General features: G+C 41.2%; 1 protein-coding gene across 5 annotated transcripts in view; it reads left to right on the top strand.

Annotated features, from left to right (window-relative positions):
- KALRN (kalirin RhoGEF kinase) overlaps positions 1–18,857 on the top strand; it is a 473,821-nt gene that overhangs the window by 425,018 nt on the left and 29,946 nt on the right. For all 5 annotated transcript variants that reach the window (XM_058840643.1, XM_058840637.1, XM_058840639.1 and 2 more), the window contains 10 exons: positions 755–885; positions 4,525–4,591; positions 5,857–5,960; positions 8,395–8,464; positions 9,045–9,131; positions 9,917–10,009; positions 11,070–11,120; positions 11,439–11,516; positions 12,373–12,558; positions 15,617–15,788. In XM_058840643.1, coding sequence (XP_058696626.1) covers positions 755–885; positions 4,525–4,591; positions 5,857–5,960; positions 8,395–8,464; positions 9,045–9,131; positions 9,917–10,009; positions 11,070–11,120; positions 11,439–11,516; positions 12,373–12,558; positions 15,617–15,788 — 1,039 coding nt within the window. The remainder of the gene's footprint in view (positions 1–754; positions 886–4,524; positions 4,592–5,856; positions 5,961–8,394; positions 8,465–9,044; positions 9,132–9,916; positions 10,010–11,069; positions 11,121–11,438; positions 11,517–12,372; positions 12,559–15,616; positions 15,789–18,857) is intronic.

Raw genomic sequence — 18,857 nt, 5'->3', positions numbered from 1 at the left:
ATCATTAAATTATTGCAACTCTGAGAAAGCATCTTTATCTAGTGAATAATTTCAGAAGGTATTTTCTTAGGTATTTTCTCAGTTTGAGATGTTGGTACATGAGGAGAGTCAGTACTCATAGCGTGTTTGATTAGGTGTGAGTGGTAAGGGAGCTCTTTGTGGCATGGGAAACCAGGAGGGCTATTCCCAGAAAATTCACTTCAAATTGTTTTTTTTTTCCATTGAGGGACTAACAAAATGAAAAGTATTTCATTTATCCAGTTAGACATGTTTTTTGGATGCCATTTTATTTTCTCTCCCCCACATGCAGTCTAATAGACTATTACAACTACTTTCAAGGGATTTGGGGCAAATTTTAATTATTGTTGAATCTTTCTATGTGTCCATCTATTTCTATTTTGTGTTTTATTCTACTACAAGAGTCCCCCATTCAGCTTTTGGCAGAGGAGCATGTAGCCTAACAAGGGTCCTGATTGAGACATCAGGATATTTCCAGGTTGATTTGAAATAATTTGGAAGAGTTTTCTTTTCTCAGATCTACTGGAACATCTTTTACTACCTTCTAACAAGAGGATCACAACTCTGCTTTAAGGCTTTATTTGTGGAGTCCTAAAACTAGTTTGGTTGTGTTTCATGAAGTCCTGTGGGAGAGTATTTCTGAATACTTTGTAGTGTTGGTTGCAGAGCTGACTTGAATACTGATGCTGAAGTTCAAGGAAAATGTTTATTCTATTATTCTTTGGGGTTTTTTTAGACCCTTGAAGGAGGATCTTACCGAGGAGGCTTAAAAGATGCCACTGGCTGCTTAAATGAAGGAATGACACCTTCAACTCCCCCACGAAACCTGGAAGAGGAGCAAAAAGCCAAAGCAATGAGAGGCAGGATGTAAGTTATATTACTGGTTCTTTCCAAAATATGTACCCCAGAAGGACACACAGCAGACTCCAGCAATACTTTGTAGCCAGTGAGTGAGCATGGAACTGAGAGTAAAACTGTGTTCTGCTTGCTTCTTGCTTTTCTTAACATATATAAACTTACTAACATATATAACTTCATAAAAGCACTTCCACAGACAGGACATTCATCATCCCTCTAAAAGGTACAGCTTTTACACCAGGTAGCAAATATCTACTGCTGTAAAAGCCTCTGAAGAGATCAACAGGTATTATTGAGATGTTTGCCTTGGTAATTACTGCATTGCCAGAGGTGAAATCAGCTCTCAGAGGGGGGATATGTAGTTGACCTTATTAGCTACCTTTGAGAAAAAGAACAGAGAATCCCTCTAGGATTTTTTGAAAGAGATATTTTTTGCCCTCATTATTAGCAAAGGAAGGGACAGGACTCAGATGCGTCTGTGGTGGAAACATGCCTGAAAAGAAAGTTCCATTTGGGAAACCCTCATGTTCATGGTAATGGGAGAAAAAAGAAGTGGTGACAGCTCATGAAAGTTTGGGGTTTTTTTTTAATTAGCTTTGCAACCCCTTAAATTTAACAAAAATAATGCTTATTACTACAAAGCCTAAAATGATTAACATGTTTCTTAAATGCATGTTCATCTGAAGAACACAGAGAATTGGAGCAACAGAATAAAGAATTATGTGAAAGAAAGCTGAGGTGGCTGTTTCCTTTGTATCACCTCTGACACTAGCAGTAACTGCAATGATCTAATCAAATGGCAGATTGAGGGGGAAAGGAATGTTCCATACAGCTTTCATGGGAGTGTGGTAAGGTGAGAGGTGGAAGAAGGGCACCCCTTTTGGGAAAGATGCCAAGTCAGGGAAGAACAAGGAGGTGGTTAAGAGTAATAGATGAAATAGGAGCGAAGTGTCACAGGTGAAAGCCATCCTTGGCTCCTGCAGTTGCAGGAAGCCAGAGAGGAGATCCAGTGAGGGACTGGAGCAACTCCCAGCAGCAAAGACATGACACTCCTGGATGTGCTTCTGAATGGCAGAGGTTTTCTATAAGGCAGCTGTCAGCCTTCCTGCAGGGAACATCTCTGCCCATGACCGCTTCCTAAAAGCTCCTCAATATTGCAGGATCTGGAGTTCCTCTGGTAGCAATTCATTAATTAGGTGACTGGCAGCTAACTGCAGGTTGCAGTTTTAGTGCAGAGACCTCTGCCACTGTAAGCACAGCTTCTGGCAGAGGACTGGCAGCCTATTATGTGCAATTAGTAGCTGCCAGAATTCCTAAACACCAGGATGTTTAGGAGCACCTGCTAGTGGCTTTCAGCACAAGACATCTGTCTCCCCTCCAGCTCCTTTGTGTCTGTGTTCTGTGTCCCTGCAGCTTGCTGGGTTTAATTCCATAGTCATGTGAGGCAGCTGATCTCCCAGCTTGAGCTGTGACCCTCCAATCCCCACAAAACAGCAGCTGAACCCTTGCACAGGCATGAGCAGCAATGTCCTCTGTTCCTGGCAGCACATCCATGGCAGCAGTTAGCCCTGGTGTGAGAAAACTCCTTATTCCATCAGGCTTGATTGCTGCATTTCTGTGAGCAGGAAGACAATAGTTGTATTGACTCTCATTGTTCAGTATAGGTCTAATACAGAGTCTTCAAGATATCCAGCTATTCAGACTCAGTCAGAAACGAGGAGGCTCTAACCTTGCTCCTGTTCATGCCAGTTTAAATTCAGCTGTGTAGTCAATACCTGCTGGTGACCTGGGCACTTTGCAAGCAGCTCCCTGCCCTTGCTCCCTGTTATCAGAGCAGGAGATGAGTGAATTTGAATTTTTGCCTACGTGGATCTTAGAAACCTTAAATTTGGGAGTACTTCTAAGGTGCTGATCAGGTCAGCTTCAGAGAATGAGTAGAGATGGTCAAGGTTAATTTCCTGTTTGGTAGGAAGAGAGGAGCAGAGGGAACCCTGGTGCTGAATTTAAAGTAAGCAGTGGAGGTGCAGGCCCTGAATCCTAGCAGAGGTGTGAATTGGCAGATTTTGTCTGTTCACCAGAAACCTGGTTGCTGTACTGATTTTTAGTAAACATGCTCCTGCCTGCCTGTCCTGCAATGTTATGTATGACAGGCATGACAAGTACCTGCTGCTTCCTTTTTAGAGCAGAACTTGGCCCGGTGGATCCTTGCAGTAACCTTGTAGGTGAGAGAGGTTCTCGCTCCTCATCTCTCTGTGCCTGTGGGGAGCAGCACAAACAGAGGTGGTGCCAGCTGCAAGGTCCCCTCCTGGCCTTGCTCTGGAGGCAGGAGGGGACTGTGGAGCCTGTACAAGGGTACAGGGGGTCAGGCAGCCCGAGGGGCTGGGCAGCACACGCCTGCTCAGCCACGCGCTGCTGGCAAGGAGCAGCCTCTTGCCTTTTGCCTTGTTTGCTGCCCAGGCACAACTTGGCAGAGTGCTCCAAGAGCACAAGTGTCTGCTGTGGCTGCTGCCAGCCCTGCCTGCTGCCAAGGGGGCTGGATTTCACTCTCAAACCAACAAGAAGCCGTTTGACTTTTTTCTGCCGCACGGCCAAAGTATCACGCCTGCTTTGTCTGAGCAAGGGACACGTTGCAAGCACATCAGGAGCAGGATTCATTTTCTCAGTAGCCTCTCATAACTAAGTCTCTCCTTGCAAGGCCAGTCTGGTTGGTTTTTTCCCCTCCAGGTATTTTAAACCAGGCTTTATCTTAGCACTGTTTACCCTCAGCCCTATCACTTCAAGTGGGTTAGCCTGGTGATTGATGTGGACAGAGCAGTATCAGACATGAAAGCAGTCCTCTATCTTGTTAGTCTTGTTACTACCATAGCAAACTTGAGGACAGATGGAGTTTATTTGTCATGTGCCAAATCTATGTATTGGCATAATTGAGAGACAAACTGTCTGCAGCAAGCTGTAACTTTTTGAAATTGTCCTCAAAAGAACATTATGTGATAAGTCAATTTGAATTACAAAGGAGGGGCTTGTTTTAGCTTGCTGTTGTTTGCATGCATCAGGCCTTCGTTAGATAACTCCCCTGCCTGGGGTTATTAGCTCTGAAATCAGAGTTTAAACATTTGACAGCCACATATAGATTACCTACTGTGAAGGAATAAGCTCTTAGGATGGGAGAGGGGATTTGTTTTCTAAGTGTTTGGAACTTCCAAATTGATACTTGATATCGATTGATAATTGATGAATCTTGGGTGAATACAGATGGACTGGGGCAAGAATTCCACTCCTGCTTGCTGCAAAATGGGTCAGGACACATCTCCATCATTCTTGGGGGAGCTGCATAGGGGATGGGGAGAGGAGATCAGGGAAGGGTAGTTTAAGGTAGAGGCAGCTGTTTGTGCTGCTGCTCTTGCACCGTCCTGGGATGTGGGGGGGAAGAGGGATAGCAGGAAAGAATAGTTAAGAGATTTGAAACTACTCTGACCTGACATGAGATGTTTTTGTCTTTTACATTCCAGTGAGCACTGAGTGAAGGGTGAATTGTGTTACGTGATCTGGATGATGATGGGGTTTTATAGTGAGGTCATGTGTGGTAAAAGAGCACGTGGTAACATCAAGGAATATGGTCAAATACTTATGTGTTCTGTTTTAATTTAGGTTTGTCTTAAATGAGCTGGTGCAGACTGAAAAGGACTACGTCAAAGACTTGGGAACTGTTGTGGAGGTGAGCTGAAGCAAACCCTGCTATGCAAAATGCTTTCCCACTAAAAAGCACCATGCTGACAAGTGACAACAAAAAATACAGCATGAAAAACAAACTGCTTTATTTTGCAGTCTGCTTCCATGGTCCCCTTCTCTTGTTGACAGAAACAAGAAGAAATGCCTTTGGAAACTATTTTTGTTTCCATTTAGCAAATGTTGTATTTTAGGTTCAACTCCAGTGTGCAAAGGTTTTTCTTGGCTACCCTACTTTTGCCAAGCTCTCTTTGCTGTAATGCAGCTTTGGAGACATTGGTGGAGAATCAACTTATGATCCTACCGCTTATTTAATGCTTTTCTTCCCATCATATTGGGTAATGGTAATACATACTTTACTTGAATTTGCACCTGGACTTATGTCCTGTGTCTGAGTACTTTTCCAGAAGCTGGGCCTGGAACTGTGTCAAGGTGCGTGTGTGTCCTGTGCATTATTGTTTAGCAAAAAAACCTGAGATAAAAGAGAGTTTTAAGCTTTTTTAAATTAAAAACAGTCTTTTTTTTTTTTTTTTAAGCTTCAACTTGTGAAGATTTGGCTGATCCCTAGGGATCACCTGTCACATCTAACTCAGTGCAGGGCTCAGTTTTTTTCCCCAGCAAGGACTCAGAACTGGAGACATGTGATTCACTAGTGGCATTCACTAGCCCAGAGAGAATTATCAGTCTATCTAACGGTGATTTTCAGCAGCTTCCAAACTTGAAAATCTTTGTGTGATGTTCTGTTTACATCATGCACCACTGGCAAACCTGACAGGGCTGTTGTGCTCCAAAGGCTTGCAAAGAAACTCTCAGGAGGTGTGAGAAATCCTGTTCTTGTGACTCTAAACTTACTGCTTGGCTTTGTGGTCCCACAAGATACTCATGGTTATGAGTGGAAGAACTTTATACAGTCTGATTTCTTCCCCTTACTAGAGAAGCCAAGAGCTTGACAAACTGCTTTGTTTAACTTTTATCTTAAAATTGCACTTGTCACTTCAATTACATCTAATAATGGTTTGTGTAAGTACTGCAGATATTCTAAACAAATCCTTTAAAATTTTCTTTTAAGCAAACTGTATAGTTTAAAGTATCTACTTAGGTTTCTGGTTTGAAATTTTATGAAAGATATTTTAAGCATTTTCAATGTGAAAAATCCTGGCATTGAACTTTTGCTTCTTTGAAAAAGAAAAGAGTGTAATTGTGCTCCCCCTTCAAATGAGCCCTTTGCTGAATCACTGATCCTTAATCCTAAAGGGCTTCATGAAGAGGATGGAAGAAAAAGGAGTTTCTGAAGATATGAAAGGGAAAGACAAGATTGTGTTTGGCAATATTCACCAGATCTATGACTGGCACAAAGAGTAAGTTTTTGATTTAGTTCCTCTTTAAAGACTTTTCTAACCTCTTGTCCATAGAAGATTGGACTATGTGGTGTCTGTATGTCTAAGCTGCTTTTAATTGAGTATCATCAGGTCATTCAGGGCTGAACTTCCAAAGGACATTGCTTCTCTTTAGATTGTCTCTGTTGGTTTGTAAGTGCTACTTAATAACATCACAAATCCAGGCTACCTTGAATCCTGAGAAGATGTCCTGATTCATGTGCTTTTAGCCACAGTTTCTCAATTCCCTAAATCCTGATGTGGGGCTTTGTTTACCCAGCCAGAACCAGCAGAACTGCATGATGGAAGGCACTGTGCCTACCTGAAATAATTTTTCCCAATGAAGAAAGAACTTTGGCGTGTGATAGCTTTGCACTGCCTGGCTTCATGGGAGGGTGTTTGTCAGGCTGTGATCACAGGTACAGCTTTATGCTGGCTCAAACACCGTGCCAGCAGTGCTGGTCAGTGTGACAGGGATGCTGCACACAGGAGGCTGCCCTGTGTCAGTTCTGTGCTGCTGATGGCTCTGCCACTCATGCTGGGGAGCCCCAACAAGAGGCTTCACTGGGAGGTACCACTGTGGTCCATCCACAGCTCCTGAGCTACTGCTCATAAGCACCCCCAGCATCACTGTCAGAGAGCTGCTGCTTGTGGGGTATTCCCTGGATCTTCAGAAAAGCTACTGGAGCTGCCACAATTGAGTTTCTTGGGTCACAGCTGGAGCCTCAGTGCATCCTACTGATGGGTAGTAGCAGTCTGGAAAGTCATGGTTTCCTTCCTGTGTCTCAGCAACATCTTCACATGCAGCTGATTGGATCACAAAGGCTGACCATACCAGTGATATTTGTCTAGAAGGGTGAAAAAATGCAAATTGCTTCAAGGTGCTTCTTACCTGAAAGCCCTGGCATGCTTTGGCCAAGTTGATGCTTTTGCCCCTGAGTTAGGAGCTCCATTCCTTGAAAATCTTAGTTACAGAAAGAGATTTTGAAAAGCTGCTGGAAACACAAACCCTGGGTCATTTCCCCTGTAACTTTGTGAACAATGTCTTGTTTATGGACAATATGGTCATCATTTCAACCCTGCCACTCAGAAATACTCTGCAGTTCCAACTAACTAAAATTTGAGCATGCATGTACAGACTTGAACAAGGATCACTGGGCTGGAGGTTCCTTCAGCTCTGGACATCTCCCTCACCCAGGAAGCAGAGTATCCCTGCTGCCATGTGTCCCATAGGTGCTTATCTCATGTCCTGGGCTTGTCCTTATGTTCTGAAAATGACCTTGTGAGCACAAACTAAAAAATGTCAGAGAAAGCTTCATGTTATGTTAGGTTGATAGCAGAAAATTGAGTGGTTTTACCAGTGCCATTCCTTGATCATGTGTGAGGATAGGAGTTTTCTGTAACACAATTTGAAAGATTTCCTATTTTTAGTTCTGTATATCTGGGTCAAGAAGTCTATTTAAATGCAGATGAATGTAGCATTTATAGAGGATTGGGTTATGGAAGCAGCTGCATCTAATGGTAGCAATGGAGATTTTTAATTGGGACATCTGTCCAATTTGCATCATTTTTAGAGGTTCTGGGATTTCTTGGGATCAGATCATTGCAAGCAAGTCCTCTCACAAAATCTGGCTACTGCTGCAAATCTGTGGAGGCATTTGAGACTGAAATCCTGAAATGAAAAGGAAGAAAATTGTCTACAGGATTATTGTCTGGATTTGTCTACCAGACAGAAAAATCTAGAAGTGTTTCTGAAGTTTTCATCTCACTTTTAGGTATCCCAGAATATTCTTGATAAGGTCATTTGAGCTAGAATGAATGACCTCCCTCATGAAGCTGCAAGTCAAGATGGAAATGGTGTTTATAAGTTACTGTGACTATTATGAATTAGAAATTGTGATTTATTATGAAATTAAAACCAGTGACAAACAGATCATACTGTAACTCCACCAGCAAAACATGTTGATTCATTTATTCAGGTAGTAACATACAGCAATCTCTTTCACATTGACCAGTACTCCAGATCTGCTCATGCAGCTGAGAACTCCTGGTAAAGCTGGAGTTTTCAGAAATTGAGTTTTTACAAGCATTTTGGTATATTGGGAGGGTTTTACTTTGGGAGTTCTCAGTGAAGGAAAACACCTCTTGCAATTAGATAGTGATCAGCACTTTCTGAAAATTGAAATCACTGTCATAGTAAAAAAGATCAAGCAGTTTGCAATACAAGACCACCACATTTCACAGCTCTCATCTAATGATTTAGAAATCCCACCATTAAGGGCTGAAGCCAAGCTTACCTTTTCATTCTTTATTGAATACCACAGCTAAAATGCCACTTTTACATCTGAAGGATGACTAGTTTGCTGCTGGGATGACCTAAAGAAATGTTCTGAAGTATTCTTATCCTTTCTTTTAGCTTTTTCCTGGCTGAACTGGAAAAATGTCTTCAAGAACCTGAGCGTTTAGCACAGCTTTTTATTAAGCATGTAAGTTTTTTGAATTTTGTTTCCTGTGTCTAGTACAATTGTCTTTTAGGGTGTGATGGCTCCTTCACAAAAACACCTGTTTGTGTTGACTTGATACTTCTACATGTCTAAACTGAATTTAAACATAAAGTTTCCCTATAGATACACATTTTCAGCTTGGCAGCTGGATTGCACCAAGACATTAATCATTGTCTTCTTGCAGACAACTTACTTGGGGGACAAGATTGATGTGGTCAAGGACATCTGCCAAAATACAATAATGGCAGGGTCTTGCCAACTGCTACAATTTACATGTTCATGTGATGTTAGCCAAAGTATAACTCTAGAGGAAATTTCAGACCTGTCAGTGTGGGTATAACATCTCTCACAGGCCACAGCCCAGAAAGCTGCCCTTGCCTAAGGGCAGATGTGGAGAACAGAACCAGTTACCAATTCTCTTTCCTGCTTTAGCGAACTAAATCTTTGATTAAACCAAAAATCAGGAAGACCAAGCAGAATATCATAGGGACTTTCTGCCACCTTTTAATAACAGAAGGGTAGCCAGTATCTCACGTGGCTGCTGTGCCTCTTGCCTTCACAGGAGCGGCGATTGCACATGTACGTGGTGTATTGCCAAAACAAGCCCCGGTCTGAGTATATAGTAGCTGAGTATGAGACGTACTTTGAGGTAAGCACGGCTCATTATACATTATTACTGCTTCCAGCTGTGAGTCCAGGTCAAGGAGACTGTTCAGTAACCTGCAGGTTTGCCTAAAACAAACTCCTGAAAATATTGATACAGCATGTGGTGCTGCGGTCTCTGCCGTACGGAGAAAGTGTTAATGTTTAATTGCTTTCAAATTCTCATATTGTGAATTTCTAATAAACATTTAATTCAGTACTAACTGTGTGTGGCCCTCAGGGTACCACAAATGCACTAGTTTCTGTTCCAAGTAAAACTAGACTTTCAAATCAGTAGTGTACAAACAACAGGAAGAGGTAAAAGCTGTTGGAGCTGGGTGGTGCCTCTCATAAATCCCCAGTAACTCTGTCCATTTCAAGAAGTCTTTGGGACGAGACACATTTCAACAGTAATGTGAAAGAAGCTTGTTTAACAAGGGAAAGATTGAAAGGAAGGCCTCCAGAGCAGGAGGCCTGTTCTGCAGGACTCACTTGTGAGCTAATCCCCAGTGCAGTGGGAAGAGTGACCCTCAGCCTCTGCAGGGCTGCTCGCTCAGCTTGGAGAGGGAGGGACCCTGTGCTTCCCAATGCCTTCCAGCTCCCTCACTCCTACCCAGGCCTTGCCTAAATAGGATATGCCAGATCTTTAAATCCTCAGAAATTCCCTCTTGCAAACAAAAGATTAAGAACAGACCAACTTTCTGTGGAAATAAGTCTGTGCTGAGACGTTTTATCATGTTGTCTGTCTTACTCTGTGATTGTTTGCAACTGTTTTTAATCCTCATTTTTTAGGAGGTTCAGCAGGAAATCAGCCAGCGGCTGACCATCAGTGACTTTCTGATTAAACCCATTCAAAGAATAACTAAATACCAGCTTCTTCTCAAGGTGGGTGAAAAAATACAGTTTGGGTTAAACTCTAGTCTGCATGTTGCATTAGATGTTGTTATTTTAAATCAGCCTTAGACTTAATTGAGGAATAAATTAATCAAATTAAGAGGAAAGAGGGGTCTGCTCTCAGGACATGCAGTGACAGAGGCCTGTGAAAATGTCCAGTGACAGAGGCCACATCTGTGTAAGTGGTTTGTAATTTAGGATAGTAAACAGATTTTTTTTTTTTAACTTTCTTTTGGAATTTTTCTATAGATGGGTACATTTCAAATAGGGATTTTCTTCCTCTGAAATTTCAGAGTAAACTTTCAATTTATTATTTTTTAAATTGGAACAAAGATACAGAAGTGTATTGCTAAAGTCTGTCTTAGGTGCTGAATGGCATGCTTCTAGTAAATGCTGTAGCCTCCATTTCTAAATATCTGTCTGGAAATTAGCTGAAGAAACTTATTTTCAGAATATTCTGTCACCTTAAAATTTCAGGAGCTCACCACAATTTTTTTCCCAAGGAGCCTGACCACTCTGGTTTATGCTTATCCATAATGATAATTGCTCAGCACTCTTGAAAATTCATCACAAGGGGTCTGAAGCCAATATCTAAAATCAGTTATGTCTGAACCCATCCTATAATCTCCAGCAGCACTGGGCTCTGAGCTGGTTTCTCCTCTTTTTTGAGCTATACCCCAGCAGGCTGCCATCAGCCCAGGTTTGGGAATTGCACACTAGCAAAGGCACAGCAGTGTGTTCCCCAAAATGCCAAAAGGAAAAGTCTTTGTGTGTGTGTGTGTGTGTGTGTGTGGTCTTGTGGCTTATAAGCATTCCCAAGGTCTAACCCCAGCTTTTTGGTTTTTTCTGTGATCTTCTCAACAATCATCCACACCCCTCTTCCATATTTCTAAAGTGGTCAGGACATTCAGCAACCTCTGAAAATGAATTTATTAATATTAGCAAGTTTCTTCTCAGAAAATCACATGCTGAATATGCTTTTTCCTTTTCAAACTGGTGCCTTTTGTTCTTTTCTGAAGTGCCTTAATGCAAACCTTTCTGCTTTCTCCAGGACTTCCTGAGGTACAGTGAAAAAGCTGGTCTGGAGTGCTCCGAGATACAGGTACATTTTCCTGCCCTGGACAATAGGGCTAATGGGACTTTGTGTGGAGAAATGAAAACCCCAGTATTCCTTTGACAATAGCTGAAGGTCTTGCTGCTGTTCTAAATGTGGTATTTCTCTTAGCTTAAATCAGAACTCAAAGATGATGGCGCAATCCTGCATTTCAGTCCTGCACCATCCTCTTTTAGTTATCTATTCATGAGGGCCTTGCCATGAGTCACTCCAGCAATAGTGCTATTGAACTTCATTGTTTGAAACTGTGCTTTCAGGAACCCTCTGGTTCTCCTGTAATAATGCAACATCCCTTTTCCTCAACAGAAAGCAGTTGAATTAATGTGCCTTGTACCAAAACGTTGCAATGACATGATGAACCTGGGTCGCCTCCAAGGCTTTGAGGTATGCATTTGCATTCTTCTTATAATAATAACTAGGCAAGGAAAATTATTTTCTCTTTCTGTGATTGTCTCTTCAATCTACGCATACTTATCTAGGGCTTGTTCTTCTGCAGTGCTGAGCTGCATGCTTGGTGAGGTTTCAAAGGTGGGGGAGTGACACACCTCTCACTCTAAACGTGTGACAATTCATGTTGTTTTTTCAAAATGTGAGGTCTGTAAAAGCTTCTGCAAGCTTTAATGAGACTTATTCTATCTATTACCAGAGCAAAATAGGTGATGAGCCAGCCTGCTCTGACTGTTAGTAAGGTCACCTGCATTACCACGTTAACAGCTCCTGCCAAGTTCAGCAACATCCAGGAGGGAATTTGAGAGCTACAACCCCACAGGGTACAGCCCGTGGCTTGTAACTAAGCCAGTGTAGGTTTTGGGGAGAGGTCTTATATCCAAAATGAATTAAGATTTGTCTTACTGTCTTATGCACTGCAAACAGGTAGGTCCTGGCCTTTGCACATTCAGAGGTCAGTGACTGCTGGCTTAAGGGCATGATGGAGAGCTCTTGGCTGGAGCAGTACAGTAACATAATGAGAACAGGATTTGAAATTAAATGTATAAAACAGTCTGCTTGGGACTGCTTGCTTTTGGTTTTATATACACAGTGGCAATGAGAGCAAGGAGAACCTACGTTGTTTGTCTTTAGCTGAGGTCACAGGATTGCTGCTTTGGTGACTTAGAGGGGATACGTCTCACATGAATGAAGGGCTGCCTGCAAAACTTGGGCTGCATGAAATAGAGCATATCACCTTGTGGGATCACGGTGGGCCAGGGTTTGTAATGCTGGTGCCTTGTCTGCTTCCCAGGGCAAACTGACAGCTCAAGGCAAGCTGCTGCAGCAGGACACCTTCTACGTGACAGAGCAGGATTCCGGGGTTCAGTCTCGACCCAAGGAGCGCAGGGTGTTTCTCTTTGAGCAAATAGTTATCTTCAGTGAACTCCTTAGAAAAGGATCTCTAACGCCAGGCTACATGTTCAAGAAAAGCATAAAGGTAAGAAACACAGAGGGAGAAGCATATTCTGCTTGATGGTCATGTAAGGTTCATCCTGTAACAGGGGACAGCAATGAAAAAAAAACCAAACAAACATTTGCGTTTACCTTTCAGAGGATCAGAAGCTGTTTAGGACCATCTCTAAATAAGCCACTGGATGTCTAAATTTATTGGGTAGTTTTTACAAGGAGCACAACCAGGGCAGGTCGTCTATCATTCATAGCTCTGAATTAGCAAATATTGCTACAAAACCTGCAGTAGTCAAAGGAAGTTTACAATAGTTGATTTTATGCATGATCATAAAAGAGAAATGAAGGTACAGTATCCAAAACAGTCATTTTAGGCCAAACTATAAGTCAATACTAAGCCTTTACATGGTATTTCTGGAAATACTCTTCCTAATTTGGGTGAGGGCTCTTAGTACAAATACGGATGTTGCAAGAACGTTTCAAAGACAAAACCGCACATAATTCTAAAAATACAGCTGTGAGGAATTATAAAACCAGCTAAACTATAAAGGGAGTTCTGAGAAATTAATTTTGGTTTTAAATAATCTGTCCAGATTGTGGGGCCGAGGTTAAAAGTAAAAACTGAAAGTAACCAGCTTTATTTAAACATTTATTTAATTATGCATTATTAAATTTTATTTTTATTAATTATTTAGTTAAACAAATACTTTTTTGTTTAAAAAATGCAAAGTTTACCTGTGAAATAGTCATTGAAGGTGCATAAGTGCTGCACATCTCCTGGAAAAGCAACCTTTGCTGTGCCTGCAGAAAGAGCAAAGTCATTGATTCATTTGAATTTCTGGGTCATTCAAAGCTGAGAAACCAGTCTGGCATTGATTTCCTTTTCAAAGATACAGGTTAAGAGACATGGGAGAATGCATTGTGTTTGCTCTAAATTTTAAATGGTGCATTAATATGAAATAGAAGAGAACATTATCAGCTGAAATAATGCATATTAACATATATAACTAAACTTACAGTAAAAAGCATATTTACTGAAATGAGGTCTTCTTCTTGGCTGATGGAAACAGCAGCATTTACTGAAAAGCCTATATCCATTTGCAAGTCAGAGTATTTTATGGTTTACAACCAAATAATAGGCTATAAAGGGAAAAGCCAAAGTGTACAAATAAACAATCATCTTGATTTAGTTGATCAGATTTGATTTTATCTTTTTGCTGATTTAAATCATTATTAAAATTGGAGATGGAAATAGTATGAATCATTTTTACTTCAGTTTATTGTATATATAACAATGAGGCTTTTATCTGCAGGAAACAATTCCTGAATTGTATATTGTAGATAAAGAGAGAAAAATAAATCTCTCCTAATGTCAATAAAATTAGCTTGCCTCAAGGGTATGAGTTGCTTTTCTAGTTATACAGCCTACGAAAGGAATGCTGTTCCCACTGCCTGAGTTTAAAATTTTCATGTGATAATTTTCCAGCCCCTTCTCTTCCACTTGGCAAACAGCTCGTTCTCCTGTTGAGTGTCTACTGCAAGTGTGGGAGCCCCTGTGGCTCCATGTGTGTCTCCCCCACCTCAGCATGGAAATCTGAGTGCCAGCAGCTCTCACACCTTCCTTCCCAGCCTCCACTTCAGCTTCCCACTGCTTTTGCATTTCTCTGTTTCCCACAGAGAAGAGCTGTGGCTCCCAGTGGAGCAGGACCATTCCCTGCCTCGCTGAGCTCTGAGCATCCTCACCCCACAGTGGGGCCTCCACCTGATCCTGTTTCTTTCCTCTGTCACAGCCACAAAGTGCAGCTGTTCTGGTCTGCCAGTGAGATGGGACTCCCAGATGTTGTTCTCCAAGGTCTGTCACACTCAAACTGTGACAGAAGCTTCAGCATCTTGTCCTGCATTAGCAAAGAACCCTCTTTTACACAATAAGGTCCTTAGTGTTGAGAAATGGCACATCCCTTCTCAGATATTTCTCAGCTGGATACCTTTCAGGCTCTCAAAATACCTGAGTGGAAGCCTTGATGAATGCATCTCCCTGAGACAGGAGGTTAGGGGACAGTACATGTCTTTTACCTGGAGTCATACCAGGATTAGTTTGGCTCTCAACCAGAGGAAAATGAGCTCAGAACAGGAACAAGAACACTGTCTGGGCTCACCTGTGTGTCTTTGTCCTTTCCTTGTCCTCATGGCAGGGGAGTTCCTGCTTGTCACTGTAACTTCATCGAGACCCCCAGAAGCAAAGGAAGATGCTAATTCCATCTTGCAGTTTGAGTTCTGGACAGTATCCTGATGTGGAGTGGATCTTCATACCTTGACAGATACTCAGAGCAGCTGGAGATGGGGCAACACTGCCTTAGTCTTCAGAGCCATCTGCTTTTGACATGAAGACATTCTCTCTCTCGTTTTTTTTGGGAGGCTATGCCAACTTTTTCTTGTTTACTACCCTAAACATCTCAGGAAAAGCTAAAGTTATGAGTACACTTAAAGCAGAAGCCTCCCAAAGGAGGAGGACAGCAGCCAAAATTCCCATCCCTGTGATTCCCAGAAAGACTATCTGTGACTGCAGTCAAGTGAAGTGATTGCACACAGAGGACTCTAATCTGCTAGAAATAAGATCTGTTGGAGCATCGTGGGAGAATTGCTCTTTTTTTTCATTATATCCCTGTGCACGGTCCATTCCATTTTTAAAATGTGCTAATGACTAAGATTTTCTTTTCAGAGGACAAGAAATATAAACAATTACTTAAATTGGAGGAATTATACTTTATTAACATATTAATAGGAACATTTTTGCTCTATTTATGGGTTTCAGTAAATTTAAAGCACATCAGTCAGGTCTGTGTTCCTTAAAATAGAAGTTGTAATTCAAGACAAGGCGGGTAGATGTCTGGTACATCTGTCAGAGCTTTATTAAGCATCATATTTAAGATTTAGATTTATCTGAGGCTATCTAGATGAGACAAATTCTTATTATTATGATCTAACATTTTGTTATTGGACTTGTGTTCAGGAACATTTCACAACAGTTTTGATTCTTGTGTAATGTTAACTCATGCTCCCTGTAAAATGCTTATCTTGGCTTCTTTCAGATGAACTACCTTATCATTGAAGAAAATGTGGACAATGATCCCTGCAAGTTTGCTCTAATGAGCCGGGAAACATCAGAGAGAGTCATTTTGCAGGCAGCTAATCCAGAAATTCAACAAGCTTGGGTACAGGACATCAACCAGGTCCTGGACACACAACGAGATTTCCTCAATGGTACGTACACAGTCTTTGTTCTGTTTCCCAAACTGTAATGCCAAATAGGATTTAGAATCTTTATGTCCTTGTTTCCTTTGTGAGAAAATTATTGAGCCACTTCTGCATGTGTCAGTTGGACTCATGTTCCTCAGGTCCCTCTGTGGGTGGTGCTTTTGCTGGTGGTATTTTTGTACTGGGGTTTGCAGAGCTCTGTTACCTGGTGCTTTCGATTGTACCGCGAGGTTTTAAATCTGAAGCCATCTCAAGATCACGATGAAGCCAGGTTGCCACTGTGTCTACACAGCATCTCTCAGTTACTCAGAGCAAGGTTTGTCCCCAAGAGCCTCCTGTTAGACAACATGTGTGCTACAGCTGAGGATGTGAGGTGGGATGAAGGCTGCCTCACTATGCAGCCCCCTACAGGTCCCAGCTCTGCAGGGCAGCAGCAGCTTTCAATTAAAAAATACACAAAGGAAAGAGGAAGGAAACAAGGGCAAGGGCTTGTTTCTCCTAGGAACCATGTGCATGAAAAGGGCCCTTTCCAAAGTACCAGCTTTGCTGTAGAAATAGATTTGAGGCGATCTGAAATAATATTTCAAACTAAAGCTGTGTTTCAAAAAAAAAAAAACTTCTCAAAAACCAGACACACACACAAGCAACAGAAGTGTGTTATTTGAAAATACAGAGGAATCAAATTCAGTTAACAGTTTTAGCTTGCTCTTGCTTCTGAGTGGATGAGGGTAAGAGAAGGGAACAGGACTAGAGAAAGAATCTAAAAATAGTATCTTGTTTGTTTGGAAGCAACAGAGTAGCTTTGGATGCCTCCAAGATTACTTTGCACTATTCATTTCAAATCAGCTTATTTTATGGAGCTTATATTAGAGTGTTAATGGCTTAATACATGTTCAATAATAAAACATATTTGCTTGAATCAAGATGTTTGGGCTTGGCACAATATGTTAGTTTTTGGGTTTTTTTGGGGAGGGCTTTGTTATTTGGTTTTGTGAAAGTTTTGTTGCAAAATGGGAAGAGGCTCTTTCAGTTCACATCAAAGCAAAGGATCCCTTTTTTTCAATGTGGAGGCTTTAAAATTTTTAATTCAGCTTAATTTTACTTTTCAGAAGTTAACTGGGAAGGGGTTACATGCAGAAGTTGTTTGTGACAGTTCAGAATCTATGGCTGAGCTGAGAAGGGAAATATATTTCACCCATGATGCCACAACTTGATACTAGGTTTTTGTGACTTGGAATAGAAACAACCTCATACAACCATTGTAAAATGATTCCTTAAATACATTGGTGAGATGAAGAGTCTTAAGTTTTCCAGTTTGACCAGTTGGTACCAAAACTTGATGGGTTTATGTCAGTGCAGTTGGTTTTGACTGAGGAATTAGTAGAATAAAAATAAGTTCCACTAACAGTTAGCTACAGACTTTTTTTTTATAGGCCTTATGAGAGCTCCTCAGGCACTAAGGGATTTTTCTGTCCGTTCAATATCTTTCTTGCTTGTTCTTTTTATTTTTTAAGTATTCTATCTTCACAGAACTTACTGCCCTGTGAGCCTCTTTTTCTGCTGAGGCATCTTCATAGCCCTCCATAGCCTTTCTTCTATGAGGACAGCAAGCAATTTGATGGGTTAGGAACATAATCATCACTATCTCTGAAGCAAAAGTAAAAATAGATTTCTATTAAAACACAAGCTTAAGGATTTACCTTAAAACTGTAAATAAGATCCAAGAAAATTATACAGGAGAGCCTGTCCAGTCCAGAATATTTTAAGTGGCTTTTAGAATGTAATCTTATTGAGGCTGACTAATCTTTAAATATGTTTTTTAGCTTTGCATTTCATTTAAGCAGACATTTTCTGTCCTTAAAATCATATTAATCACACTGAGCCAATGCTGCATAAACTTAATAACAAACTATTCCCCTTGAGTTCTTGCCCTAGCTGTTTCTGATTTTTCTCTCTTCACCAGGGAAGTCCTAAAGAGTAGGGGCTATGTACAAAGCATGGGATTTGCATCTAAACTTCATTAATATAAAAGTGTAATATTCAAGTTTATCTTATTTTTCCATGGAAAAATAAAAGCTGCTAAGCTTGAGAAAACAGGCTGTTCATCAAATGAAGGGATGTTGTGACTGTTCTTTAGGAAGCAAGCTGTAAAGAAAAGCTGTCACTGCTGGACGTGTTTCATAAGGAAAATGCCATTCATCTGTACCTTTGTTTAATCATGTTTTGTGGGGGGAATTTGGGAGAGAAAGGGAGAACATGCAAGTAGATGGACACTGACTTTTGCCAGTAGCTTCTAAGAATACTGACAGATGTTTAACAGGAGGCTGGAAGCCAGGCATCACTGTGATAGTTCATGGTGAAATTAGTAGTCAGAAATGGACACTCAACTAAATACCCTTTAAAAGTACCGAGTACTTTAAATCTACCGAGTAGATTGTTTGATTGATAAGTATCCATTCAGATCTTACTGCTAATGACCTTGCAGCCTTATTTACTGTATACAGTAGAAAAATGTCACTGTCAAAATCATTGTCAAAGTTTTCCCCAGCCTTCCTTGCCCTCTGTGGCTGGTCTGCAGCAGGACCAAACCATTTCCAGCTGTAGCTGAGGTAAGCAAGTGAAACTGGCAGTCACTGTGGCATATATACGATCTGCTTTTGTGATAAGGGTCAGGTTTTAGAGAAAAGTAATCTTCCAGATTGCTACAGATCTATCTCTGTGTCCTTTTGAAGAAAATGATGATCTGGCATCCTCCTTGATTTTTTTTTTTCCCAGTCATTTGTTCTTTAGTATGAAGTGATTTCCTGAGTTGTCCTGCCTTTCTCTGGGAGTGCTAGAGTGTGCTGTATGGTGCTAAGCTTTTCTGTTTTTCTTTCCTTTTCGTTTTGTTGAGAAAGACATTCCTTCTGTTGTGGTTCCCTGGTGGGGCTGATGCTGTGACATTATGTTCTCTGTCTGCCTCTTGCTAGACTAGTCTCCCTGCATTCCAGTAGGTTTAGTCTGGTGCATGTACACAGTATTAACTGACTATAAATCATCTGTTTAAGCCACATGACATGCAAAAAAACAAGCCCA

Source organism: Poecile atricapillus, chromosome 5, assembly GCF_030490865.1.
Source record: "Poecile atricapillus isolate bPoeAtr1 chromosome 5, bPoeAtr1.hap1, whole genome shotgun sequence".
In the NCBI taxonomy this organism is placed as follows: Eukaryota; Metazoa; Chordata; class Aves; order Passeriformes; family Paridae; genus Poecile; species Poecile atricapillus.
This window is presented reverse-complemented; position numbering and strand designations above follow the sequence as displayed.